The sequence below is a fragment of the Xyrauchen texanus genome, unplaced genomic scaffold, assembly GCF_025860055.1.
Source record: "Xyrauchen texanus isolate HMW12.3.18 unplaced genomic scaffold, RBS_HiC_50CHRs HiC_scaffold_106, whole genome shotgun sequence".
Lineage (NCBI taxonomy): Eukaryota > Metazoa > Chordata > Actinopteri > Cypriniformes > Catostomidae > Xyrauchen > Xyrauchen texanus.
In genome coordinates this window covers 12820-40346 of record NW_026265388.1, presented here as the reverse complement: position 1 = coordinate 40346, position 27527 = coordinate 12820, and the positions used below count along the sequence as shown (strand labels likewise).

The window sequence follows — 27527 nt, the reverse complement described above, 5'->3', positions numbered from 1 at the left end:
GTGAGTGAGTGAGTGAGGTGTGTTTGTGTGGAGTGAGTGAGTGTGTTTGTGTGTGTGTGTGAGTGAGTGTGGGTGAGTGAGTGAGTGAGTGAGTGAGTGAGTGTGTTTGTGTGTGTGAGTGAGTGAGTGAGTGTGTGAGTGAGTGAGTGAGTGTGTTTGTGTGAGTGAGTGAGTGAGTGAGTGTGTTTGTGTGTGTGTGAGTGAGTGTGTTAGTGAGTGAGTGTGAGTGAGTGTGTGTGAGTGAGTGTGTCTGTGTGTGCGTAAGTGAGTGAGTGTTTTTGTTTGTGTGTGAGTGAGTGAGTGAGTGTGTTTGTGTGTGTTTTTGTGTGAGTGAGTGTGTTTGTGTGTGAGTGTGTGTTGTGTGAGTGTGTTTGTGTGTGTGTTTGTGTGTATGTGTGTGAGTGAGTGTTTTTGTGTGTGAGTGAGTGTGTTTTTGTGTGAGTGAGAGTGTTTGTGTGTGTTTGTGAGTGAGTGAGTGAGTGTGTGTTTGTTTGTGTGAGTGAGTGTGTTTGTGTGTGTTTGTGAGTGAGTGAGTGTGTGTTTGTGAGTGAGTGAGGTGTGTTTGTGTGTGTTTTTGTGTGAGTGAGTGAGGTGTGTTTGTGAGTGAGTGAGTTAGCATGCAGTGAGTGAGTGTGTTTGTGTGTGAGTGAGTGTGTGTGAGTGAGTGAGTGAGTGAGTGAGTGTGTTTTGTGTGAGTGAGTGAGTGAGTGAGTTTGTGTGTGTGTGAGTGAGTGACTGTGTTTGTGTGTGAGTGAGTGTTTTTGTGTGAGCGTTTTTATGTGTGAGTGAGTGAGTGTGTGTGTGTTTGTGTGTGTGTGTGTGCAAGTGTGTGTATGTGTGTGCAAGTGTGAGTGTGTGTGTATGTGTGTGCAAGTGTGTGTGTGTGTATGTTTGTGCAAGTGTGTGTGTGTGTGTGTGTGTGTGTGTGTGTGTGTGTGTGTAAGTGTGTGTTTGTGCAATTGTGTGGTGTGTGTGTGCGTCTGTGTAGACCTACATTTGCGTGGTCCTGCTGTAATCCTGAACTCTCCTCCATGATCCACACTATAAGCACAAACACACACAAATGATGACATCACATTCAGCTCACCTGAAACTTACTTCAAAGTGATTTTATCTGAAATAACACACAGAGAATGTCTCTCTCTCTCTCTCTCTCTCTCTCTCTCTCTCTCTTTATTAATTTATATTTATTAGCTTTATTGGCATGTAAAAGTTCGATGGTTTTATAACCTCATTTTTTGAAACTTTCAGAAAATAATCCAATAATGACACACAGGACTGTTATTTAGTTTTCCTGGAACTGAATGTGTTAACACTAACAACAAAACAAATATGTGATTAATCGTGATTCAATATTTCAATCCACTGACAGTCTTACAACACATGAGGGGTGTGAGGGGTCCAGGAACTGAGTTTGACACCCCTGTAATACACACACACAACATCCCACCAACAATAAACTCAAGTCTTTTAACCCCGCTTTAACCTCCAGTAAAGTAACGTTTCACACTTGTAACTCTGAAAGGTGATTAGCAACACTTTTAATCCTTGGTTATGAAAGTTTTATTTGAATAGCAGTTTTGATATAGAATTGATTTTTACTGTCAAGGCAAGAAAACAGAATTAAGAGACTAAAAGACCTTTTCCCTGAATCAATGTCACTGTCCACTGTGTTCCCCATCCAATAAAAGGGAAAGTCTTACCCAACCAAATACTGCAAAACCATTTCAACAATATTTTGGTTATATCAAGCAAGCAGCACCTTTTTTGCCAATGTGTGAAGGGCTTGTAACACAACTTATAAAATGAGCCCTTCACAGACTTCCTAGTTTGCCTATTAAAGCCTGTAGACTGATTTTCATGTGAAGGAGCAGGTCGCTTTGCTGGGAAAATCAAAAATATGTGATGTTTATGTGCGCTCCGAGAGCCTCAGTGCTTCTCTCCACTATTCAACAGTGACAACAAACTGCAACACTAGACAACATTATCTTAGAGATGAATCCAGCAAACATCCCAGCACAACACAGACTCCAACACAAACTCTGAGTAAGCCAAAAAACATTGATCTACTGAATCCCGTCTGGCTAAGCGGGAATGTGATCGTGGTCAGAGTGAAAACTAGAGTGAAAATCGGCAGGGCATTTGATTCCTGGATGGACCTTCATTCGGTTTTGGGGATAAAAACTAACCCTGAATTGGTGTTTTTCTTATTGGACAGGTAAACTTACATAACTGCAAAGCATGTGACATATTGTGCCATAATGATTGATCTGTGTCATTTTAGCTAAACTACAATAACACATGAAATGAATGCTAGACAATGTTCAAGATAATGCAAAAGACACATTCATTAGTGTAAGCGTAACTTGGTTCTACAGAAAATATATATCATCTATTATTATAAAACAATAGTGCATCGATATATCAAAATGTCAGTTGTGATGAATCACATCAATACTGAATTGTGTCAACATATTTATAATGTACAGTCTATTTTATAAACAGCTACTGTCATCATCCACCACATTTAGCTAACAGCTATTGATAAAGCTGGCTAACTAGCTAACACCAACATCGGCTATCATATAAATGCAGTCAATGTATCATGCAAAGAAAAGTGATTATTCAAACTACAGTCTCACATAGTCAGACCGATATCCACACTTTGTTTTAGCCCTGTTCCAGCACTGGAGACTCAAATATAATATACAGTCTCAAAGTTTGTAGTAAAACAATCATAACTGTGTCATTTTAATTATGCTACCTCATCTGTCAGCATGATGCCGGTGAATCACATTCAGTCTCTTTGTATGCGTTAGAGAGGGGTATAATCCCACGTTCAGGGATTAACACGTAACTCCCAGTTCAACGCCTAGCGCATCTTTCCCAATAGTTAAGCACCACAGCTCCCCCCATAGGGTTACTTACTCATTACATGACACATAGCTATATAAATAAATTGTCATAAATCATCAATACCGTTTGTCTGTACACTGTGTGTGTGTGTATGTGTGTGTTTGGTGGTTTTATTAGGTTATACACTAGTAGTTCTGAAGGTATTATGCTATAAATGTGGTTTATGAGGACATCTCTAGTGTCCTTGTAATTCAAACTTACATAATATTTAAAAAAAAACAATATCCCAAATGTTTCTGTTAGGTTTAGGGGATAGAATATATATATATATATATATATATATATATATATATATATATAAAATAAAAATAATCATTGTGTCTATGGAGAGTCCACATAATCATAGGAGTACCAGGACAGCTGAGAAGATCATTGGGGTCTCTCTTCCCTCCATCAAAGGCATTTACAAAAACACTGTATCCATAAAGCAACCAGCATTGTGGACGACCCCACACACCCCTCACACAAACTCTTTACCCTCCTGCCGACTGGCAAGAGGTACCGAAGCATTCGGGCCCTCACAGCCAGACTGTGTAACAGCTTCTTCCCCAACCCATCAGACTCCTCAATACTCAGAGACTGGTTTGACACACACACACACGCGTCCTGAGTTGCACTTTAATTACTGTCACTTTATAACTGTCTGCTACCCCAATAACTGCTATGTGCATAGAACACTATCTCATAGTATGTTATGTTTACGCTTTTAGAATCTGTCATCTTTTTGAACTACTGTGTACTGGTTGGCGCTGCACCGTCCATTGTCCTGTTCATTGTCAGAAATTTGTTGTACTGTCCCGTACTTTTTGCATATGTTTGCACGCGCACTTTATATAGGTATATATATATATAGGTATTTTATTTCGTTGTGTAGTTTCATGTGGTCCTGTGTTGGTCCTTTGTTGATTTTATGTAGCACCATGGTCCTGGAGGAACGTTGTCTCGCTTTGCTGTGTACTGTCCTAACTGTATATGGTTGAAACGACAATAAAAACCACTTGACTTGACCAATGTTTGTGACTGTGTGTGTTTACAGGCGTAATATATGTACGCCTCTGATGTCTGTTTTAGATCTTTTCATCTGGAAAGCAACATCTACTAAACATCTTAAATAACAGATTAACATTCTAGATCATAAATGTCTCAAAGACATCTGCTGAATGTCTTACTGACATTCAAGACAATATTTGTCATTTTATAGACATATTGCAGATGAGCAAACAATGTAAAATAGATGTTGTTAAGATGTAAACACACATCAAATAGACGTCTGGTTGATGTACGTGTGCTATCAGGGATGACTCAAGATGGCGCAGAGTATGGCTGCTGCGCTATGCGAGCTCCGATACAACACTGCGGTTTATTGTTTGTTTTGTTTACAGTTCTTTGTTTTTGTCTTGGATGTTGTCTGCCTTATTGTTTACGACAGACAAACGCTTTGGACATTGGTTCTACAATTACACATCGAAACCGGACTTCCAATTCCTCAACACCGACCTGCTGTTTACAAACACGCCAGCCGAGCCCTTTGTCTGGGCTGCTCGGCCGTGGAACGCATGAAGGAAAAGGGGAAAAAGAGTCGGCGTTCTCATCAGAGTAAGACGTGCGTGCAAATCGACTCCGCTACCCAGTATACTACTGGCAAATGTTCAGTCTCTGGACAACAATCTCTGCGAGCTGAGAGCGGATCTCTTTCCAACGAGAGCGAGATTGCTGTATTGTCTGCCTTACAGAAACCTGGCTGGCTCGGAGATTCCAGACTCGGCCATCGAAATCACTGGCTTTTCCGTGCACCGAGCAGACAGAGCGAAAGACTCTCTGGTAAAAGCAGAGGTGGTGGTGTATGTTTTATGATAAACAAATCATGGTGTGATCAGAGGAACGTACATTTTGTCAAGTCTTTCTGCTCTCCTGACCTGGACTATCTCATGCTTCTGTGTCGACCATTCTGGCTACTGAGGGAATTCACAGTGGTCATCATCACAGCTGTGTACATCCCCACAAGCCGACACGGACCGGGCACTCAGGGAACTGTATGGGAGTATAAGTGAGCAGGAAACCGCACACCCTGAGAGCTGCCGGGGACTTCAACAAAGCTAATTTTAAAACAATAGCACCAAAATACCACCAACACATAAACTTCAACACACGAGGGACGGGTTTTAGATCACTGTTACTCTCCTTTCCGTATGGCTACAAATCCCTCCCGCCCCCATTTGGCAATCGGACCACTCTTCCATTCTGCTTCTGCCCGCTTACAGGCAGAAACTGAAGCAGGAAGCACCCACCCTCAGAATGATCCAGTGCTGGTCGGACCAGTCAGACTCCTGCGCTACAAGACTGTTTTGATCACATGCGGACTGGGAAATGTTCTGGTCGCCTCTGATGACGACATCGAGGTTTAAGCTGACAGCGTAGCGTGTTTCATCAGGAAGTGCGTGGGGATGTTGTTCCAACCAAAACAATACGGACATACCCCAACCAGAAACCATGGGTTACGGCGATGTTCAGCGGCACTCAATCGCGACCTCCGCTTTAATTCTTCTAACACGGAGGAGCGTAAACAAGCCAGTTATGCCCTTCAGTAACACTATCAGTGAAGCCAACGCCAGTACAGGCACAAACTTGAAGGTCAGTTCAACACCACTGACTCTAGAAGTATGTGGCAGGAATTAGCATCATCACGGACTACAAGCGGAATAAAGATTCCGCCGTGAACACCGCTGCATCTCTCCCAGGCAATTTAATACATTTTATGCTCGTTTAGAGGACAATAACACCGCCCTCGTGGAGAAGCACTTCATGGCTGACGCTTCAGAGGTTGGTTCACTCTCCGTCTCTGTTGCGGATGTAACTCGATCCTTCCGATGGGTGAACATCCAGTAAAGCTGCGAGTCCAGATGGCATTCGGGCAAGCGTCATCAGAGCGTCGCGCGAATCAACTGGCTGGTGTTTTTACGGACATTTTCAATCTGTCCCTCTCCTGTCTGTAGTCCCCACATGCTTCAAAACATCAACCATTGTGCCTGTACGAAGCAAGCCACAATCACTAGCTAAATGACTGCCAGTCCTGTTGCTCTGACTCCCATCATCAGCAAATGCTTTGAGAGGTTAATCAGAGATTACATCTGCTCTGTTCTGCCCACCTCTTTGGACCATTGCAGTTTGCTCTACCGCAACAACCAGCTCACTGATGATGCCATTGCATCTACACTACACACTGCTCTCTCCCACCTGGAAAAAGGAACACTATGTGAGAATGCTGTTTGTAGACTACAGCTCAGCATTCAACACCATAGTTAATAAGGGCTTAAACAGTTCACTATGCAGCTGGATCCTGGATTTCCTGTCAGGCAGGCGTCAGGTGGTTAGAATGGGTAGCAACATCTCCTCATCACTGACCCTCAACACTGGAGACCCGCAGGGCTGTGTTCTCAGCCCACTCCTGTATTCACTATACACACATGTCTGTGTGGCAACACATAGCTCCAATGCCATCATTAAGTTTAGAGAAGTCAGCAGTTTCAAGTTCCTTGGTGTCCACATTACTGAGGAACTCACATGGTCCGATCCACAAGGAGGTCGTTGTGAAGAAGGCTCACCAGCCTCTTCTTCCTGAGGCGGCTGAGGAAGTTTGGAATGAATCACCACATCCTCACACGGTTCTACACTAGTACTGTAGAGAGCATCCTGACTGGCTGCATCACCACCTGGTATGGCAATAGCACACGCCCACAACTGCAAAGTCCTGCAAAGGGTGGTGCTAACTGCCAGAAACATCATCGGAGGTGAGCTTCCCTCCTCCAGGACATATATACAAGGCGATGTGTGAAAAAAGCTTGGAGGATCATCAGAAACTCCAGCCACCCGAGTCATGGTCTGTTCTCACTGCTACCATCAGGCAGAAGCGTATCGCAGCATCGGGACCAGTACCAGCCGACTACATGACAGCTTCTTCCCCAAGCAGTCAGACTGTTGATCAATTGATCTACCAGTATCAGGATCAATAATTAGCACTGCACTTTATTCATCTATAATCTCACACTGGACTGTCAACATATTCTCCTCAATACAACTACTTATATATATATATTTCATATCCTCTTTACTTATTGTATATTGTGTATTCTATATTGAGTGTATTGTCTACTGTACGGTGTATTGTCTACTGTACATTGTATATAATTATTGTGTTGTGTAAGTATGTGTACAATTGATATGTAAATTGTGTTGTGTAAGTATGTTGTTTACTGTAATTGGTATATGTCTCAGTCACTGTCATGACTGCTATGTTGCTCGGACCTTCACACAAGACTTTCACCTACTGTTGCAATTGTGTACATGGTAGTGTGACAATAAAGTGATTTGATTTGATTTGAGTTTGTAGAAGTATAAACATCATTATGTTTATGGAGAGTCCTCATTATGATAGGAGTACCAACATATATGTGTGTGTGTGTGTGTGTGAGACAAACACATTTTCACGTAATGTAAACAAAGATGGCTGGACTTGAATGATTGCATTTCCCTGATGTGTTAACTGCATATAGGTGAGCTGTTGTCCGTTATGGTGATGTTATGCGACAATTCGTTTAGAAAATGATGAATTACTTATGTATTACAATTTGACTGTCTGTTTCAATGAAGCTTACTGTGTGCTTGAAAAGACTATTGAGTTGCTGTTTGAGTTACTTGTGATTGACAACAGAATGATCACCTAATGTAAACAGACATGGCTCTTGAGGCTCAGTGATCCCAATTTTGTGTTGACTGTTTGTATATGATCTGTAAACTTGTATAGTAGTATTTTGTGAACATTTGAATTACTATGTAATAAAATAATTATACCATGTGCTTGAAAAGACTGTATGAGTATCAGTTTGTGTGAATATGAATTACAGGCACTTGGCAGTGCAGTTTAGTGTTGGTATGAAAACCGATTTGAATCGGTCATAAACCATCACAAATATGCACCAGTAAGTGTGAAAGGGTTAAGTGACAGATGCTTAAAGATTGTTCTTTTGAATTGTTTTCCTAAAATGAGTAAAAAATAATATTCTATATAAAATGTAATGATTACAAAAATGTCTTCATTCTAATGAAACACTAAAAATATATGTCTTCTGTGTATTTGTTAAGGACTGAAATTTTTTAAAAGGAATAAATACAAGTGCTGTTTCAGTGAATTCACTAACCATTCAATAAATTCAAGACCAATTAGGGCCTGGGTTTTAGGGGTTAATATGGGTATAAACAGGGTTTTACAGCTCAACATACTTAAGTTTGTCCAGTGTGCAGTTTGGATCGTTGAGTCTTTCAGAGAGCAGCCTGACTCCTGATTCTCCTGGGTGATTGTAGCTCAGGATCCAGCTCTTTCAGGCGTGAGAGATTTGATCTCAGAGCTGATGCCACAGAACAACAGCCTTCCTCTGTCACCATACAGCCAGATAATCTACAAACACACATAATAACAGTCAGATAATCTAAAAGCGTGCATATAACCAGTCAAATAATCTACAAATGCACATTTCAAAATCAGCATTTACCAGCAGCCATATTAACCTGTAGCTCAAGACTGGTTGCCACTGAAGCTAAGCAAGGTTGAGCCTGGTCAATACCTGGATGGGAGACCTCCTGGGGAAGACTAAGTTTGTGACTGAACGAGATATTAGGGAGGCCAGAAGGGGGTGCTCACCCTGTGGTCTGTGTGGTCTTAATGCCCCAGTATAGTGAAGGGGACATTATACTGGAAAAAGACACTGTCCTTTGGATGAGATGTTAAAATCAGGTCCTGACTCTCTGTGGTTATTAAAAACATCCTAGAGCACTTCTCATAAAAGTAGAGGTATAACCCTAGTGTCCTGGCTAAATTCCCCCATTGGCCCTTCTCACTCATGGCCTCCTAATAATCCCTAGCCACTCATTGGCTCTATAACTCTCTCCTCTTCACCAATAGCTGGTGTGGGGTGAGCATACTGGTGCACTCTATCTGCCGTCGCATCATCCAGGTGGATGCTGCACACTAGTGGTGGTTGAGGAGAGTCCCTGTTCACTGTGTAAAGCGCTTTGATTATAGTGTCAGAAAAGCACTATGTAAATTAATGTTCATTCAACAGTCAGATAATCTAAAACACAGACATCAACAGTAAGAAAATCCAAACACACACATAAAAAGCCAGATAAACTAAATTTACATTTAGTCATTAAGCAGGCCATTTTATCCAAAGTGACTTACAAATGAAGAACGTAAACACTTTGTCATATAAAGTAAACTGTATCTGCAGGATCACACTGCCAAGTTCTAAGTGTTGCTATACTAGTACAGAAACTAGCACAGAAGAAAGAGACAGATAATGATTTTTTCTTGAATGTTGAAATGGTTTCAGCAGAGCGGCAGGTGGTTGAAAGCTCATTCCACCACCGGGGACAGAGAAAGCGAATGAATGTGAAGTGCCTCGTTGTGATGGGACCACCAGGTGTAAGAGGGTGCTGTGCCACTGGGTCTCTTGAAAGCCAAACTCAAAGCTTTGAATTTGATGCATAGCCAGTGGAGTAAGAGCAAGAGGGGTATGATGTGAGGCCTCTTTGGTGGGTTGAAAAACAGACGTGCCACGCATTCAGGACCATCTGCAGTGGCTTGATAGCACTAGCTGGAAGGCTGGCCAACAGAGCACTGCAGAAGTCCAATCTTGAAATAACCAGAGCTTGGACCAGGGACTGCACAGCATATTCAGACAGGAAAGGTCTGATTTTTCTGATGTAATAAAGCACAAACCTGCAAGACCAGGCAGTTGATGAGATGCGAGTACTAAAATGTAGCCGTTCATCAATTACTACTCTCAGGTTTGAGCTGTCCTGATAGGTCTCACAGTAGTGGAGCACAGATGAACAGTAACAGATGGGTTTGCTAGGATCACAAGTTCCATCAACGAGTTTGGTCTTGGGCAGGTTGAGATAAAGGTGGTGTTCCTTCATTCAGGCAGAGATCTCCAAAAGGCAGGCAGAGATATGTTACACCTCCCCAGCCTAGGGTTGGAAAAGTGCAACAAGGAGAGATTTTATAATTCCCTTCTACTGCCTTGGCAATAAACACAAATAAGCAACACATTTCATCCGGACTCCTTGTTACGTAGAAACAGGAGAAAAAAGGTTAAATAGAAAATAAATATTACCCACCTCCCTATAGGCTTCCATAAAATGATAAACAAAGCAAGTAAATGAAAAATGTAACAATAAAAATCAAAAATGAGAGTCTATGCAGTGCTCATAAAGTGTACTCTGTTTAGTGTTGTGAGCAAAGTATTAAGAATGTACACAATCTGGGGCAGGAGAAAGGAACACCTCTCAGAGACAGTCTACAAACAGTCTGCCTCTCATTGTCTCTCTCTTTATGTGTTGGTTCCACCCAGAATTTATCCTCTTGTCAGCCAATCCTAACAGGGAACTGATTGATAGTCATCATATCTGACACCTGGTGGCATTTTAACCTGTCATAAAAGGCAGATGGAAAACAAAACGAAAAAGAAAAAAAACAACACACACACAGGGAGACAACATATAGAGATACGCCCAAGGATGTAACAGATAGGAGTTGAGACAGTTGAATCATCAGGTTGGAACGATATGTATAGGTGTGTAAGCTTGGTTTTCTGTCTTTGAAAGAATTTGTTTATAACTATCTTTTATCCATAATGTGCAGAAAAGGAAACAATCATACAAACTTTTAAAAAAGTAGCTAAAAATTTTAAAATACTCATAATTCCATGCAAATATCAACCATAACATGGACATAAAAATCAAGTATTTACCAAAGGAACAAAACTATTTTGAAAATATTAATTTAGGTTTATATTTGACTTTACTGAAGATCATAATGATTGTTTTGGTATATCAGAACTAAAACAACATTTTCAAACAACATTATTTCATGCTTTCAAAAGTGGAATAAAAAGAATCTTCATTTTCATTTTGTTAGTCATTTGTTCTGCATTAGGTATTGATTAGTTTTGCATGAATTATGAAACTTTTTCAGTAGTTCCTGGGAAGCATTAAAAAATAGTAGTTATTCAATAGTTAATAGTGAACTACCACTTTCATCTGTGAGCTATTACTTTCTAATTCATTAATCAGAGCTTCTTGTTAGTTAATAGTAGTTACTAGATTGTTAATATTGTGTTACTCATTTGTTCCTGTGCAGTTATTCATTAACTGAAGGAACCTTATTCTAAAGTGTTACCGAGTTTTCTAAAGAGCTGGACAAAAATTAATGTTATGATAATTTTGAACTGTGATGTCACAATCAGAATAACTTGATTCACTTGAGAGGAAACAGACTCAGCAGAGGGAGCCCATCCACAAGTACACAGTAGTTGGCGATCGTTACATCGCCAAGGCCGATAAATCCGATGATATTCTGACATATTTAATTATCGGCGTTGGCCGATAAATTTCGCCATTTGGATGAATATTTCCCCTAATGAATCTGCAAACACAAACCTCAGTATTTCCAGTGTACAGTGAGGACTCTTCAGTGCATCAGAGAGCAGCTTCACTCCTGAATCCTGCAGATCATTGTTACTCATGTCCAGCTCTCTAAGGGATTTTGATGATTGTAGAACTGAAGACAAACTTTCACAGCACTGATCAGTGAATCTACAAGCTGCAAATCTAAAACAAATAAAGAAAGAATGATAAAAAGCAGTTTCATAAAGAAATGGTAATAACAGAGTGAATGCTCTACAGTTTGATATGAAGGGTTGTGATGGTCACTGAGCCATTTATTGTTTCATTGTCACAGCTATGAACCACAATATATTCATATTGTATATTCCAATGTACTAATAAATCTGCAAACACAAACCTCAGTATTTCCAGTGTACAGTGAGGACTATTTAGTGCATCAGAGAGCAGCTTCACTCCTGAATCCTGCAGGTCATTATTACTCAGATCCAGCTCTCTCAGACTTGAGGAGTTTGAGCTGAGGACTGAGGCCAGTGCTGAACAACTTTGGTCTGTCAGATCGCAGCCCATCAAACTAAGAAAAATGACAAGATAACAGTGTGTTAATCTATATGTTTTAGTGAAGGCTTCAGAGCACAGCTGTTGGGTACAAAGAAAAAATATATGGCCACTGTGTTTGATTGCTCTTAGTCGTTTGCAAATTTTTTGAAGCTCTACTACTGTCAAGACCCAGTCTGGACTGCCCAACTTGTTTTGTTCTGGAGTTCTGTCTGTTTTGGTCCATGTGTGCATTTGTTTTGAGCACATGTCTTTGTTTGTGTTTGTGTCAACCATGTGCTCTACTCTGCCTCCTCATTCCACCTTGCCACACTCTCATCATCTGATCCTTGTTGTGTTGATTGTCATCACTTGCTCCTCATGTGCTCTCCCTCTACATACTTTGCCTTCTACCTTCTTGTGTCTGTTAGATTGTTTTGTGAGCTTGGTTAGTCAGTCATTCCTAGTCTGTTTCTCCATTTGGTGTTTTGTTTATTTTTCTTAGTTTCAAATGGGTCCTATTAATTTTACTGTGAGAGTTTTTGGTTTGTATTTTATTTTATTTTTTCATGAAAGCTCTTTGTTTAGCATCCCAGCACTTGGGTCCAAATTCCTGCAAAATATCCTGATGTCTAAGAATTTTTGTCTCGAAAACATATTTGAACTTCCCAAAACAACTCTAATGTATGATGGAAGTGAAGTTAGGTCAATTAAGCAGTTTATTAAAGTTATATATTAACAGCATAATACTTAAACTGTTTATCACACAGTTATAGCCTGTTCAGTGTTATGTTAACATTTTAATTTGTGCAAATCCTGATTAATCCTGTCTTACAATTCATTCTAATAAAAGAAAATTAAACATACATGATTTATACATAAGCCGTGGGGTTCGAACCAGAGACCCTCTGATTAACAGCCCTGTGCTTTAGCCACTACGCCACCACCACTCCATACATCCAAGTATGCAAGGGGATACAATTTTTAAATGGATGGTAGGCCTGAGCAGCGCACTCCTGAGGCGGGAATTAGGCAAATGTGCCACATAGTGACGTAGCTATTTCACAGAAGTAATGGCTGGACTGCAAACCATGTCTTTCAGGCAGTTCAGGAGCAGTGTTTTCTGTGCAAGAGAACACCCTTTGGGGTGGAATTTGTGCTTTGTAACTCATGAGACCTTTTACATGCACAAACAGCTATATTACACACTAATGGAAAGGTAATGTCCCAATAAGTATAATAGGGCCTCTTTAAGCATAATCTAGACACTAATCAGATAATTTACTGTTTTAACAATGTAAACAAAAATTATGTCACTGTGACATCATCATACGTAACAACTTGCTACAAAAAAAAGGCAATTGTTTAGCTGTTTTAAATGGCAGCAAATGTAGGTGCATCTCTTTCACAATGTGGCCCAGTTTTTCAGGAAACCGTGTAAAACACTTGGCATTAAGCTGAGAAGTCAATTTACTCTATCAATCTTTTAAAGAGAAAATAAGGCTTTGACATCATGTATTTATACTTGCGCTATAATGACATGAGAGATTTCAGAAGACATGACAACATTTCTGGTAAGTGAACACAGCGATCAACGATGCTCTCTGGTTTTTATGGTGCATTTAGAGAATTTTTAGGGAGAGAATGTTTCAGTGCACTGGAATGATTTTGCGATTGGGTCATCCCTAAAAATGGCTGACTCCCTGAACAATGCTTTGATTAGTGAACAAGAGAGCTGATTGAGATACACCTAATTAATATTTATTGAGTGCGTTCAACTTCAACTGCAGCTTGCCTTATCGATCTGCAAGATTTACCAATTGTAGTAGCGGGAGGAGATGAAAACGGAGCCGACAAGCCGGACACATTCTGTTTCACAACATGTGCTGAACCCACATTAGTCACAGAAGATCCCACGATGATTGCTTTGTTTATTACAGATGAAGTGGTAATCAGAACTCAGGTTTGAAATATAAATATTGATTTGAAAAGGTCAAATTATTTTGATACCAATAAAGGAGTCCATATTTTTAGTAATTTGGAATTGTTTTATGAATAAACATGATATTACTATGATAAACATATTATAATATGAGATAAATAATGTGCTGTTATAAAAACATTAATTAGTGAGAGTTTATTGGAACTGGAGATTTCATAATAAACACCTTGTTAATTGCATACCATCATACTACTCTTAATTCTTTCTCAGACTGACATAGCTGAAGTAGTAAAAGTAGTATGTGTCGTATCCGATGAAACACACGTCACCATTGTCATCTGTGATTCTGGCCAATCATGAATAAGCTGTGACATCATCAGAGCTCTTGCAGCCACTCTGGACAAGCTGCATTGGCTGTGCCAGCCGGCTGTTCTTGAATTGCTCTTGCGGTTCTTTAATGGCATACATCACGGTGACGCGGCACTGACACCATCTTAAGTCACACAACATTTCTAACCGACATGCACTGCTTCAAGTTAAACTCTGATTGGATCTGATCACACAGTGCTGCATGAAGTTAAACATCTATTGATTACACTTAGATGAAAACATTACCTACAGATGATAACACAATATTTACCACCAAATTCTCTTTTCCTCTGTGTACAATCTTCTAATTTAACAATAATGTCACCTCAGTAAATCAGTCAACAAAGATAAACACTTGACATAAAGCCGTCTAAACTAATAATTCATTACCAATCTAAATAAATGTTGATCGCTATATTATTCTCATCTTAATGTAATTTTATATATTATAGTATAACATAATTTAATATTGTTTTTAGTAAAATCCATTAAAGGATTATCAAAAACAGAAACAGAAAAACTGTGTAAAATAAACATTGCAGGAATAAAGGAAGCTACAATATGACAAATAAATTAATAAAGTAAAAAACAATCAAACCCTTAAAATAATAGTAATAATTATTCAGTATTATATTATAATAATAAACTTGACTGAGTCCCCCCGATAATAATTCAGTATTGTATCTATATTTAACTGGGTTTTTGCACATCATGTTCATTAAAGAAATATTTTAGTAAAAATATATTGTGGCAGGGGGAGGAGCGGGGCCGGGTCGTGATCATACACACCCGGTCCCGTATTAGGCTAATCAAGCCTCTGAGGTTTAAAGGTCGACTGCAGAGGATCGTGCGGGAGAGAGAGATCGTTTACGGACCTGTCCGTCATGTGTGTGTTTATGTTGTCTTTTAAGTTTATCATTAAACTATTATTTATATTGAAAAGCCGGTTCTCGCTCTCCTCCTTTCCATTGATACCTTTACATATATGCAGGTAAATTATGATTTATTTATGAGGCGGATGTGTATTATTGTATGTGGAAGCATAAATAAAAAATGATAAAGTATGAGTATGAAGTAAATAAAGTATTGTTTTTATTTATTTAGTGTAAAACTGTAGAAAACATGCTTTTGTTATTTTTAAATGAGATTTTTTTTACTTTGCATTAAACATTTTGAATCTATTTGGCTACAATGTCTGTTTAAAATGAAGGTAAAACTATTAAAAGTAACATATGAAACCAAACAAACATCAAAATAGTATAAGGGGTTGTTTTTAATCTAACAAAGTACATTAAAATCTAACCTCTGCTATTTAATTTCAATAAAGTGAGATTAAAACACTAAATTACTCACTCAGCTTTTCTGGATGCTTTGATCACCGGCAGCAGCCTCAGAAGACATTCATATGATGGATCATATTTCCTCAGATTAAACTGATCCAGCTCCTCTTCTGAGTTCAGCAACACAAACACCAGAGCTGACCACTGAGCAGGAGAGAGACGGACTCCAGAGAGACGATTGATATCTCTTCTGTTCACGTATGTTTGTACTTCCTGCACTAGAGAATGATCATCGAGTTCATTCAGACAGTGGAACAGATTGATGGATTTCTCTGGAGAGGATTCTCCCTGATCTTCATCTTAATGTACTTAACTATTTCCTGTTTGCTGTCAGAGCTGCTTCCTCTCTGTCTCAGTAGGTCTAGTAAGATTGTCTGATTGGACTTCAGTGAGAGCCCAGAAGGAATCGAAGGAAAAGGTCCAGGTGTCCGTTCTCACTCTGTAAAGATTTGTCCACTTCACTCTTCAGGAAATCAATCATAGATGACTTAAACATACTGAAGAGACCTGATTTCTGTTGAGAAAAGGAAAGAATAGCATATAAAGCAGCGAGAAACTCCTGAAAGCTCAGATGCACAAAGCTGAACACCTTCCCCAGGTGCAGTCCAAACTCCTCTCTGAAGATTTGGGTACAAACTCCCGAAGTACACTGACGCTTCTGTGACATCAATGCCACACTCTCTCAGGTCCTCCTCATAGAAGATCAGGTTCCCTTTTTCCAGCTGTTGAAAAGCCAGTTTTCCCAAAGACAGAATCCTCTTTCTAGCCTGCTGAAGATCCACCTCACATTTCCCATCATACTTCTGGCTCTTCAGTTTGCTCTGAAAGATCAGGAAGTGTGTGAACATTTGAGTGAGAGTCTTGGGGATCTCTGCACTCTCTGCTTCACTCAACAGTCTCTGGAGAACAGTGGCTGAAATCCAACAGAAGACTGGTATGTGACACATGATGTACAGGCTTCTTGATGATTTCATGTGTGTGATGATTCTGTTGGCCAGACGCTCATCTTTTATTCTCTTCCTGAAATACTCGCCCTTCTGAGGGTCATTGAAGCCTCGTACATCTGTGAGCTGGTCAACACACTCAGGAGGAATCTGATTGGCTGCTGCTGGTCGAGAGGTGATCCAGAGCAGAGCAGAAGGAAGCAGATTCCCCTTGATGAGGTTGGTCAGCAGCACATCCACTGAGGCCGATTCTGTCACATCAGACAAAATATCATTGTTCTGGAAATCTAGAGGAAGTCGACACTCATCCAGACCATCAAAAATGAAAATGACTTTGTAGTCATCAAGGAATGTTGATCTCAGTTCTTTTGTATCTGTGAAAAACTGATGAAGAAGATCCATAAGACTGATATTTTTGTGCTTCATCAGATTGAGCTCTCTGAAAGGAAGTGGAAATATGAAGTGAACATCCTGATTTGCTTTTCCTTCAGTCCAGTCCACAATGAACTTCTGCACAGAGACAGTTTTCCCAATTCCAGCAACTCCTTTAGTCAGCACAGTTCTGATGGCTTTGTCTTGTCCAGGTAAGGCTTTAAAGATGTCATTGCATTTGATTGGTGTTTCCTGTGTCTGTGCTCTCCTGGATGCTGTCTCAATCTGTCTCACCTCATGTTCATTATTGATCTCTGCACTCCCTCCCTCTGTGATGTACAGCTCTGTGTAGATCTCATTCACAAGTGTTGAGCTGCTTTGATTTGACATTCCTTCAGTAATTCTCTGGAATTTCTCTTTTAGTTTTGTTTTGAGTTTTTGTTGATGCACAGAGATCAGTTCTGATGTAAAGAGGAAAAGAAATGGGAATTATAATTGATGTTGATGTTTAATGGTCATTAGACATTAAGTTTATTTTCTTTCACTAATATTGAGTGAATCCGGACACTGTGTGTTTCCTCTGAAGGTGACGTGATGTAATAGTGACGTGAGTGCGAGCTCTTACTGGTTTGAAGTGTGTTAGCGAGGTCTGTCTGCTTCATCTTCTTCAGGATGTGCAGTGTGATCTTCAGAAACCCATCTCTGACTCTGCTCTGACCTTCATCATCCTCCTCCTCCTCCTCTCTCTCAGAGCATGCTGGGGAATCTGAGATCAGTAGTCTCTTGATACTCTTCAGCTCTTTCTTCATCAGAGAGATGATTTTGTGCTCAAGTTCCTGAAATCAGTGAACATTCAAACAACAAACTTCATTCAGTAACAGACAAGAACTGAAGGATCAGTGGACAAGAATCACCACTCATTTTATTTGTGCTTTAGTTGTCTTGAATTCATCAGTGTGTGTGTGTGTGTGTGTGTGTGTGTGGCGTGTATTTATCACTTTATGGGGACCAAATGTTCCCATAAGTATAGTAAAACCTGAAATGTTTGACCTAGTGGGGACATTTTGTTGGTCCCCATGAGGAAAACAGCTTATAAATCATACTAAATTATGTTTTTTGAAAATGTAAAAATGCAGAAAGTTTTCTGTGTGGGTTAGGTTTAGGGGTAGGGTTAGGATTAGGGGATAGAATATAGAGTTTGTACAGTATAAAAACCATTATGTCTATGTAAAGTCCAAATAAAACATGGAAACACAACTGTGTGTGTTTTATTAAGATTAGGGTGAAGCTAAAAAAACAGCCTGTCTCTCTCACTTACTCTCTCGCGCACACAAACCTCAAAAATGGAGTCCAATGGCACTTTCCCAGCAGTTGAATCTGATTCATCCTGTTTGTTTCTGTAGTTGATCAAAGACTCTCCTGAACTGAATTTAAGTGGTTGATCCATTGACCAGTCACTCTTCATGGACACACAGCTGGGTTCAGGAGATTCTCCATGAATGACACTAAAACAGCAATTAAACAGAGTTTAGTTCATGTGTTTTTAGTAATCTGAAACATAATTTCAACATCCAGTGCAATAAAACACATTTAATGATGTGTCTTATATATTATATGTCACATGAGAACTTGCAATGTCACTAACATCAACATAAGTTCACACATAAACACTCGAGCCGCTGTGAACAAACATCTCTCACAGCACTCATGAATGCACAACAGACGTCAAGATTTACAGTGAAAAATTACACATTTATACTTTTTATTTTAAGTTTTAAAGTGAGTCACTCTCCACTGCCATTGTATTAACAAGACCACTCACCATATTCATTAAACATCTGCTTTTGTGTCTTCTGCATGAGGGTGAGTGAATTATGACACAATTTTCATTTTTAATGAACTGAGAAATCCTGAAGCTGCAGTGAGGACGTGTGTTTTATTTGATCATTCAGAACACAAAACACGACATAGCAGGACATTACAAGCAGGGGCGGGATTACGATTTCTGAGGCCCCGAGCAACCGACCAACCCGGGGCCCCATTTAGAAAATAGTTGCTTAAATTACGTAAAAAAATGTTTTTAAATCATAATTTTAAATTCATCCTATAAGCCGTTGTAGCAAAGTACATTCAAAATGTTTAATGAAATAAAAATCTAGTTAATTATAATGAATGATGTTTTCCAGTTGTTGTTGTTTTTTGTGAACCGGGTGTGCAAGAATCTAGTTCACCAGTAACATTTTGGAATTTAGAACCCAGCAGCTTCTAACATGAACCGCTCTGAGAGCGCTGACAACGGCTTGTTCACGTGTGTACCCAGAACATCATGTCACTTCAAGCGGTTTGTGATGAGCTTTCCTACCGGTGTGGGGGCCCTCTCGACGTCCGGGGCCCCATGCAATTGCAACTGATTACAAGATCACTGGAAGTTTTTAAGCATCTTTTATTTTTACAGAGACCAGAATTAATTTAAAAACATAAACAGCCTCTTTATTGTGTCGTATTCAATGTAGTACGAGACAATTTCTTCACTTTTTAAGTGTCACTGAAATACTGTCAAACAAAAGTCAAAAAGTGTCAACACATATCCCTACAACATATTCTTCATCAGACACAGATTACTGTAGCACAGGTGGAAACATACTGTAACATATAGTCAACATGTCCTTCTTTAGTAACATTGTGATCTCCAGCAGACTGTATGTCCTGTGATAAACCTGAGGAACAATCTCTTGTCATGTCTGATCATCTCTGTCATGTTCACATGATATTACTGTACAGTATAAAGATGAGCTCTTGTGAAGAGATGCCAATGAAACTGTTACAGTAAAGCAATCAGCTGTAGAAGGACTCATTATTTTTATTATAATTGCATATTTCCTTTTAGATTTATATTTCTTACACTGGATTCTTTCTAATGGTCCCTCAGACTGTGGTGTACACGTTCATACTGTCAGTCAACATGAGAGTCCTCACCTCACATCAGCACAAGGGGCTCCTGTACTGAATTTAAGTGGTTGTTCCATTGACCGGTCACTCTTCATGGACACACAGCTGGATTCAGGAGATTCTCCATGAATGACACTAAAACACAACAGCAATTAAACACCGTTTTAAAAACTACAAACTCTCACAAACACTCTTTTCCTCTCATCAGTTTCTCAGTTTTACTCTTCCCAATATTTCTCTCTTCTTCAAGGGGGTAACATGTTCTTTTCCAGTGTTTTCAGTGTCATGTTGTCATTGAAATCAATATTTATTATTTTTAGTAGCAGTGGTCACTTAGAGAAAATGACTACATCTCATTTTACATTGAATTCTTTCCATCTTGAGAATATTTTTGGTTTAAGACAGTGAAAAGCAGCACACTGGAGATTGTAGTTTTCCTGAAGTTTCTCTGTGAAGTTGTGAGCAAACAGTCCGAACATGAGACTTCTGAAATACTGTAACCCGAGTACACACACACAAGTTGAGACAGTCACAATGTGATGAAAACTGCTTTTATTGGTAATAAAAGCAGGCAGAAGTACAAACAGGGTTAATCCAGAGAGAGTAGTCGTGGGAAGCGTTAGGTCAAAAGCCGGGGAATCAAGATATAACAAGGGGCAGATCTAATGAGGGAGGTGAACGATAGCGGAAAACAGTTAACAACTAGGGCGAGGAACAAGACGAGACTAGCAGGAACGAAGACAGGGGGACAAGAGGAATAGGGCTGGCAAGCTAACACGAAGAATAGTGGGGAGGTCAAAACTAGACGAGACTAGCGTGGGGGCAAAACTAGGCGAGACTAGCGGGGCAAAGATACGGGGAACTAAATACAATAACCAACAAGAGTGAGACGAAAGGGCAGTGATATATATAGGGACGAGTGCAGGTGTAAACAATGAACAGGTGATGAGACGAGTGCAGGTGAGACTAATGTGCAGGAGTGCAGATGACGCGAGTGCAGGTGGTCATAATGTTCAGGCTGATAGGAAGCGCGTGAGAAGCCAGCATGTGAGTCAGAGGGGGGAGAGAGTTTACGAGCGAGAGCTCGTAATAGCAAAACCGGGCGTGGAAGCCCGAGGGAGGAAACAGAGCGTACGAGCTCAAGGGGGCGGAGCGAGGAAGCGGGAAGCGAGCACGCTCGCGGAGTGCATGTGTGCGCGTGCTTGCGGACGCGGAGATGGGGCAGAGGAGCGGGGTTCGTGACAAATACATGCCAAGCACACTGTTACATTTCTTTAATGTACAGACTTAACAAACATATTTGTTCCTTTTTCACCCCTTTATTTCAGTTTAACTCTCTTCAACTCTATTTAGGGGTGACACTTTTGAGGTTTTAAAATAAGGGACACTTAATAAGGGGGTTATAATAACACATATAATAATATGCATTATTCATAAAAATTGTATATCGTTTCTTATATGCTAAAAGTAGAACTTTCTTGAGCCATTAAAATACATCATTAATATGTTAAAAATATATTTATTTTAATTTTTCAGTTAATTGTTTTCTTGTTCTTATTTATGTATAGATTTTGGATGGTTTATACTTTATTTTTATTATTTTATTTGTTTATTTTTTCCTTCAGCTGTACTTGTCTTTATGATTGTATTCATACATTGTTTGGTCTTATTGAACATTTATATAGAAAAAAACTTACCTTACCGCTCCACAGTATTACCCACCAAAGGGAAAATTTCCAACTTAAATCAAGACATTTTTGGACATTTCAGATGGTCCCTTAACACACCCTCCACTTAAATCAATGTTTAATTGCAGATCTGGAATGATTTCACCACAACAACATCTGACCATTTAAATACGGGACAAATCGCATCCTGTATTGATTCAATACCGGATGCATCATTTTATCTATAAATATGGGACAATCCCTTGTTTTTACAGGACAGGCGGCAACCCTAAGTGGTGGTGTGGTAATAAATCCATGCTTCAGTTCAACTCACTTGTGGAAGAGTTTATCTGTCTGTCTAGTGGATGAAGGGGACTCTTTTTACGAGGGCCGAATAACTTTCAGCTACGACTGAAGAGTTTCAAATTTACATGCCAATAAATGCACAGAATTGATGTACACTATACAATGCAATGTGCTGCTTTCTGAAAAACTGTTTTCACAAGAATTAAATCATCAAATTCACATTTACAGGAGAAACATACACACAAATGACCTTTGACCCCAATCCTAAATAATGTACATTTCTCCAGTTCTGTCTGTGACTGAATCAAACCGGTCTCACTGTCATCTGACTGTAGATCTCACTTTACCCTAAAGCTGTTTCACATGTTTATACTTGAGATAATCCAGTCTGTTCTCATTTCTCCTCAGTGTTTTTATACTGTAGTGTTGTGCAGCATATCAGAAATATCTATCAGTGTATTTTATTAAAGCATTGAAATCCTCTGACCTCTTGACCTTCCCTGTGTCTGTCTGTCCACTGAGATCCTTTGTGGAGTCCATGACATCATCTGAACAGTCCACTGAACACCTGTCAACAAACGGGACATCATCTATATTTGTGACGTGTTTATTTGTTCAATACTGACACATATTTGTTTTTATTTGTCCTCTAGAATGTTCCATTAGAAATGAATCAATGAGGTTCAATTGCAGACTGTCAGCTTTTATGACATGTTAAACACCAGCATAAAGAGAAAACATCAGAAGACTCAACAGAAGAAAACAAAGCAACGTTTCAAGTCAATAGAAGAAATAACATTTCAGTGCCAAAGAAACTGAACACATACTGACAATTCAGATAAAAGAGCAAAAGTCTCAGTATCTGTTTGTTCTGCTGTGATTAATACTTAGATATCTGTTAGATGTCTTACTGTAGCTGATAGTTTGAAAGGTTTATTATTGTTGTCTTGTTTTGGTTTGTTTTTTCAGAGCTAATTAAAGTTAGTTTTGTTTTTGATATTCCAGACACATTCAGTGATAAAAGGAAAAAACTCTTAAATGGCTTAGAAAATATTTTCCAAAATAGTTACTGTAAAACATGGAAAGATAATACTCCATCCATCCATCCATCTTCAACCGCTTATCCGAAGTCGTGTCGCGGGGGCAGCAGCTCCAGCAGGGGGCCCCAAACTTCCCTATCCCGAGCCACATTAACCAGCTCTGACTGGGGGACCCCGAGGCGTTCCCAGGCCAGTGTGGAGATGTAATCTCTCCACCTAATCCTGGGTCTTCCCCGAGGTCCTCCCAGCTGGACGTGCCTGAAACACTTCCCTAGGGGGGCGCCCCGGGGACATCCTTACCAGATGCCCAAACGACCTCAACTCACTCCTTTCGACGCAAAGGAGTAGCGGCTCTACTCCGAGCTCCTCACGGATGACTGAGCTCAGAGCCGGCCCAAGGCATAAGCTAACTAAGCTGGCTGCTTAGGGCCCGGCGGCCACCAGGGGGCCCCTAAGAGCACTTTTTTTTTTTTTTGATTATACTGTCAATGGTATGGAGGACTAAACATGCATAAATAATAAATGAATAAATGTAATAATACAAAAATAAATAAAGGAATAAATGTCTTGATAAAACAAATATAATTAGTTTTTAATTAAATTTATTCCTGAATTTATTATTGTATGACTTTATGTATTATTTTCTATATTTATTTTTAACTTTATTTTTATTCTTTTTAGCTTTTAATTATTTATTCATTTATTTTGCATATTTTTTTATTTATGTGTTAATTTATTTTTTATATTTATTTATTCCCACATATATTTATATCCATATTTATATATTCCCATATATATTTATTTATTTATACATGTATTTATTTTTACTTTTCTGTGTGCAACATGTAAATGAGGGAGGCGGTCCTTGCGGAGCTCCAGTGCATCATTGGTCGAGAGCTCAATAGTAATATCGGAAGCAGATGGATGTCCCACCTCAGCACCCCCTGACTCGCACAGATTTAGAATATGCAGGGAAACGTTTTGCAGAAAGTTTATCAATCCAGGATGTGCTTCTAAATTCATACCGGCATACAGCTCTCCTAAACCATCAATAAGCACCTCTACTCTAAATGAAACATTTATTTGATGCGTGATTATCCACTTCATTAGCATGGCAGCTCAACTAGATATATGTGAAGCGTCAGCTATAGATTTATATACATGCATAAACGATCAGGGAAATGAAGCAAGGTTGTATCTTTACAATGAACAATCATAATAACAGAAAACAATATTATGTATTTGCAGACATCAAAATATGATGTTATATACACAGAAAAAATATAAAAGGACAAGGTTAAATCATATCATTTATGAAACTTGCTCATTTTGTGGATTTGTTGAAGAAACAGCTCCCCATTTATTTTGTGATTGTAGTATAACCAATAAATCTTGGCTTGACTGAAGCTCTTATATTTATAGCCCCACAAATAGCTATAGTTTACACGTGATATGTCTATGACCTAACGTCACATCAAAACAAGTCAAGAGTAATCGAGCACACGCTTCAATCTACAATAAGCCAATGGTAAGCAGGACCGCCCACATCATTATCATACAAGAGACAGAAATGTAAGAATAAATGCAAAAATAAATACATGTGGGAATATTTAAATATAGAAATAAATACATGTGGGAACAAATAAATATAAAAATAAATGAATGCATAAATAAATAATTAAAAAAATGAAAGAATAATTTTTTTAAAAGAATAAAAATAAAAAGAGAAAATAATAAATAAAAGAGAAAATAATAAATAAAGGAAAAAAAGTCATACAAAAATAAATTCAGGAATAACTTTCATTAAAAACGAATTATATTTGTTTTATCAAGACATTTATCCTTTATTTATTTTCTTATTATTACATTTATTTATTTATGTATTTATTTATTATTTTTGCATGTTTAGTCCTCCATACAATGGACAATTGTAATTATACAAAAACGCAATATTATGTTAACGGGCTGCAGGATGCAAGCACATTCAGACAACAAAACAGCAATGTCACAAAAAGGACATATCCTCTGGTGCAAAAGAAAAGGAAAAAGAAGAAAACAGAGGAAGAGAAAAAAACAGCACGATTAAGGTATGTTAAGTAGTTAGGCTAAGTTATGAGCTAACATTAGCTGGCTAGTTAGTTAACATAGCCTATGTAGCATATCTTCTTTTTTAGGAAAGTTTGATCCGTAAATAGCCTTGACATCTTAATATATTATTAGTATAACATATTACTTAGCAAGTTTTAGATTAATTTTGTCTTCTGTGTAAAAATAACTTTCCTGGTTATATATTTTTTGTAATAAAAATAAGCTTCTGTTCCATAAACTTTGTACTGATAACTTAACATTATTTACATTAGTCTACCATTTTGGGGTCTTTGCTATTATATTCCAATATCATTATGCCTCAATTAGCTAGTTATATATTAAGAGTTGTTGTTTTAGGAGCACAGCTTGCTGCTGTGTATAATAATTTGTGTTGAGAAAATAACATATTTTGTCAAATATTCTGTCAAATATGTACTCTTATGAAACTTCCCTAGGAGCACTGTTGAAATATTTTGGACGTGGGGCACAACCAACGCCACCTGCCCCAAGTGCCAGTGCTACAGCTGATGATGATTTTTCAACAAACCCAGATCATTATATTTATATGGATAAACCATGCCTTTGTTTTTGACAGAGAGTTGCAGTACCTTCTAATATGACATCTAACATGGCTAGCTTTTATTATTATTTGCATCTTTCATCAGGTCCATCCTCTGCATGCGAGGAGCACTTCCCAGCACGTGCATCCACTGATGTTGTTATCTATCCTGTCAGACTCAGAAAGGACTGATCTGGTAAGCAGAGGGCACTGCCTATAAAGGAAAACTTCACATTCCCTGAAAAACCTGATGGTCGAAGCTTCCACTACACCTACAGAAAGTTAATTAATGGGGAAACAATGTAAGTGGAGCTGCTCACTTATTCAAAAAGAAATGATACTGTCTACAGCTTCTGCTGCAAATTGTTCTCTAGGAAGTACACAAAACTGGTAACAGAGGATCAACAGGATTGGGTAAATATAGGTGTGCTACTGTTACATTTAAAACTGTAGAAGGGTAAAATCATGCCAGGCAGACATTGGTATATAAGCAACACAGCTACAACTAATAAAATTGATAAGGGGTGTGTTAGATTTATAGTGTGCGAATAATCAAGCATTGACAATATTCAATCATATTGGCGGCACCGAGGGGCCCCCAAATCAAATTCTGCTTAGGGCCCCATAAAGGCTTGGGCCGGCCCTGACTGAGCTCCTCACCCTACCTCTAAGGGAGAAGCCCGCCCCCCTTCTGAGGAAGCCCATTTCGGCCGGTTTTACTCGCGACCTTGTTCTTTCGGTCATGACCCAACCTTCATGACCATAGGTGAGGGTAGGAACAAAAATTGACCGGTAGATCGAGAGCTTTGCCTTCCGGCTCAGCTCTCTTTTCGTGACTCAGATAGAGCGAGTGCAATACCGCCCCCGCTGCCCCGATTCTCCGGCCAACCTCCCGCTCCATTGTCCCCTCACTCGTGAACAAGACCCCGAGGTACTTGAACTCCTTCACTTGGGGCAAAGATAATACTATACTTCAAAATTGTTTTCATTATTTTCACACGATATTATGAGCATTTACCTGCAAAAGCCATCGCAAAGTTATTTACCCCGGGAAGAGGTCCTCCTTTTTTTTTTTTTTTTGAGTGCAACTTTCGTTTTACCCCTAGTGGTAACAGCTATGACAGCGACGTTGTGTGAATTACAGTGTTGTGTATGTCACAGGACATATTACATATCAGCTATAACTACTAATAAATGCCAAAAACTATTATTATCACTCTTGATCAATCGACATTTGCAACTATATAATACAAATCTTAGTTGAAATGAGTAGACCCTATTTCTTTTCTCAGCTGTAAAATATACGACTGTTCACTCCGCCATCTTGAGACCCTCCCCATCACTGAATGTGTCTGAAACATCAAAAACAAAACTAACTTAACCTCACTGTTTAACAGCAGTTCAGTACTCACCTGTCAAGAACTGTTGATGTTCCTCTTTACTGACTAGAATATCACCTACAAAATACTTCTCAATGAATTTATTGATTGTTTCAGACGATTCAGTGGAACAAAATCTGTCGCAGTTTTTCTCTGTTTCTCTCCTTATGTAATTTCCTTCTCTTCCCAGAAAACAGGGGACGTCCCCCGGACATTGCGAACTTCCACTTTGGCCAACTTTGTAACATTCAAGTCCAGTTTTCGTCCGGGCCAGAGAAAGCGACCGTCCCTCAACTGACATTTCCACAACAACACTTGCAAAATCCCTTCGCCCATGTGTTCCCTTTATCATCAGACCACCTTGCAACTCAGAGAAAGGAAATATTAAACTAAAATATAAAACCCATTTTGGATTTAACCATAAGAAATGTGGATATTCCTTAAAACATCCCTTAAATGAACTATGATAATGGATGTTATGCAGAAACCATGTTTTGTTTTGCAGATTGACATTAAGATGGTTTTGTGGTTGCTATGGTTTTACAATAATAGTTACTATGGAACAAAAATTATTTTCCTTCGTATTGATTTAGAAACGATAAAAGCCAATACTGATACATTTATTTGGATTAATATGACAGTGTGTATAAGAGGTTATT

General features: G+C 39.0%; 2 protein-coding genes across 2 annotated transcripts; both read right to left on the bottom strand.

Moving 5' to 3' along the window:
- Positions 1–981: 981 nt before the first annotated feature.
- LOC127641558 (ribonuclease inhibitor-like) lies at positions 982–16163 on the bottom strand. The gene is made up of 5 exons (XM_052124577.1): positions 15578–16163; positions 11777–11950; positions 11413–11583; positions 8194–8368; positions 982–1041 (listed from the first exon to the last, which is right to left on the bottom strand). The coding sequence occupies exons 2-4, from the start codon at positions 11944–11946 to the stop codon at positions 8233–8235; spliced, it is 477 nt and encodes a 158-aa protein (XP_051980537.1). The 5' UTR covers positions 11947–11950; positions 15578–16163; the 3' UTR covers positions 982–1041; positions 8194–8232.
- LOC127641557 (NLR family CARD domain-containing protein 3-like) lies at positions 15950–27145 on the bottom strand. The gene is made up of 7 exons (XM_052124576.1): positions 26902–27145; positions 22290–22370; positions 19857–19964; positions 18217–18385; positions 17506–17716; positions 16176–17341; positions 15950–16078 (listed from the first exon to the last, which is right to left on the bottom strand). The coding sequence occupies exons 2-7, from the start codon at positions 22340–22342 to the stop codon at positions 15950–15952; spliced, it is 1836 nt and encodes a 611-aa protein (XP_051980536.1). The 5' UTR covers positions 22343–22370; positions 26902–27145.
- Positions 27146–27527: the final 382 nt, after the last annotated feature.

Excerpts from the sequence above, each read along its gene's own strand:
- LOC127641558 (XM_052124577.1), bottom strand. The coding sequence starts at position 11,946 with ATGGGCTGCGATCTGACAGACCAAAGTTGTTCAGCACTGGCCTCAGTC. Across the intron at positions 11,584-11,776 it reads TGTACACTGGAAATACTGAG|ATTTGCAGCTTGTAGATTCA; the intron begins GTTTGTGTTTGC and ends TATTTGTTTTAG. Across the intron at positions 8,369-11,412 it reads TGTACACTGGAAATACTGAG|ATTATCTGGCTGTATGGTGA; the intron begins GTTTGTGTTTGC and ends GTGTGTTTGTAG.
- LOC127641557 (XM_052124576.1), bottom strand. The coding sequence starts at position 22,342 with ATGGACTCCACAAAGGATCTCAGTGGACAGACAGACACAGGGAAGGTC. Across the intron at positions 19,965-22,289 it reads GACACAGGGAAGGTCAAGAG|TGTCATTCATGGAGAATCTC; the intron begins GTCAGAGGATTT and ends GTTGTGTTTTAG. Across the intron at positions 18,386-19,856 it reads GCCCCTTGTGCTGATGTGAG|TGTCATTCATGGAGAATCTC; the intron begins GTGAGGACTCTC and ends TTGCTGTTTTAG.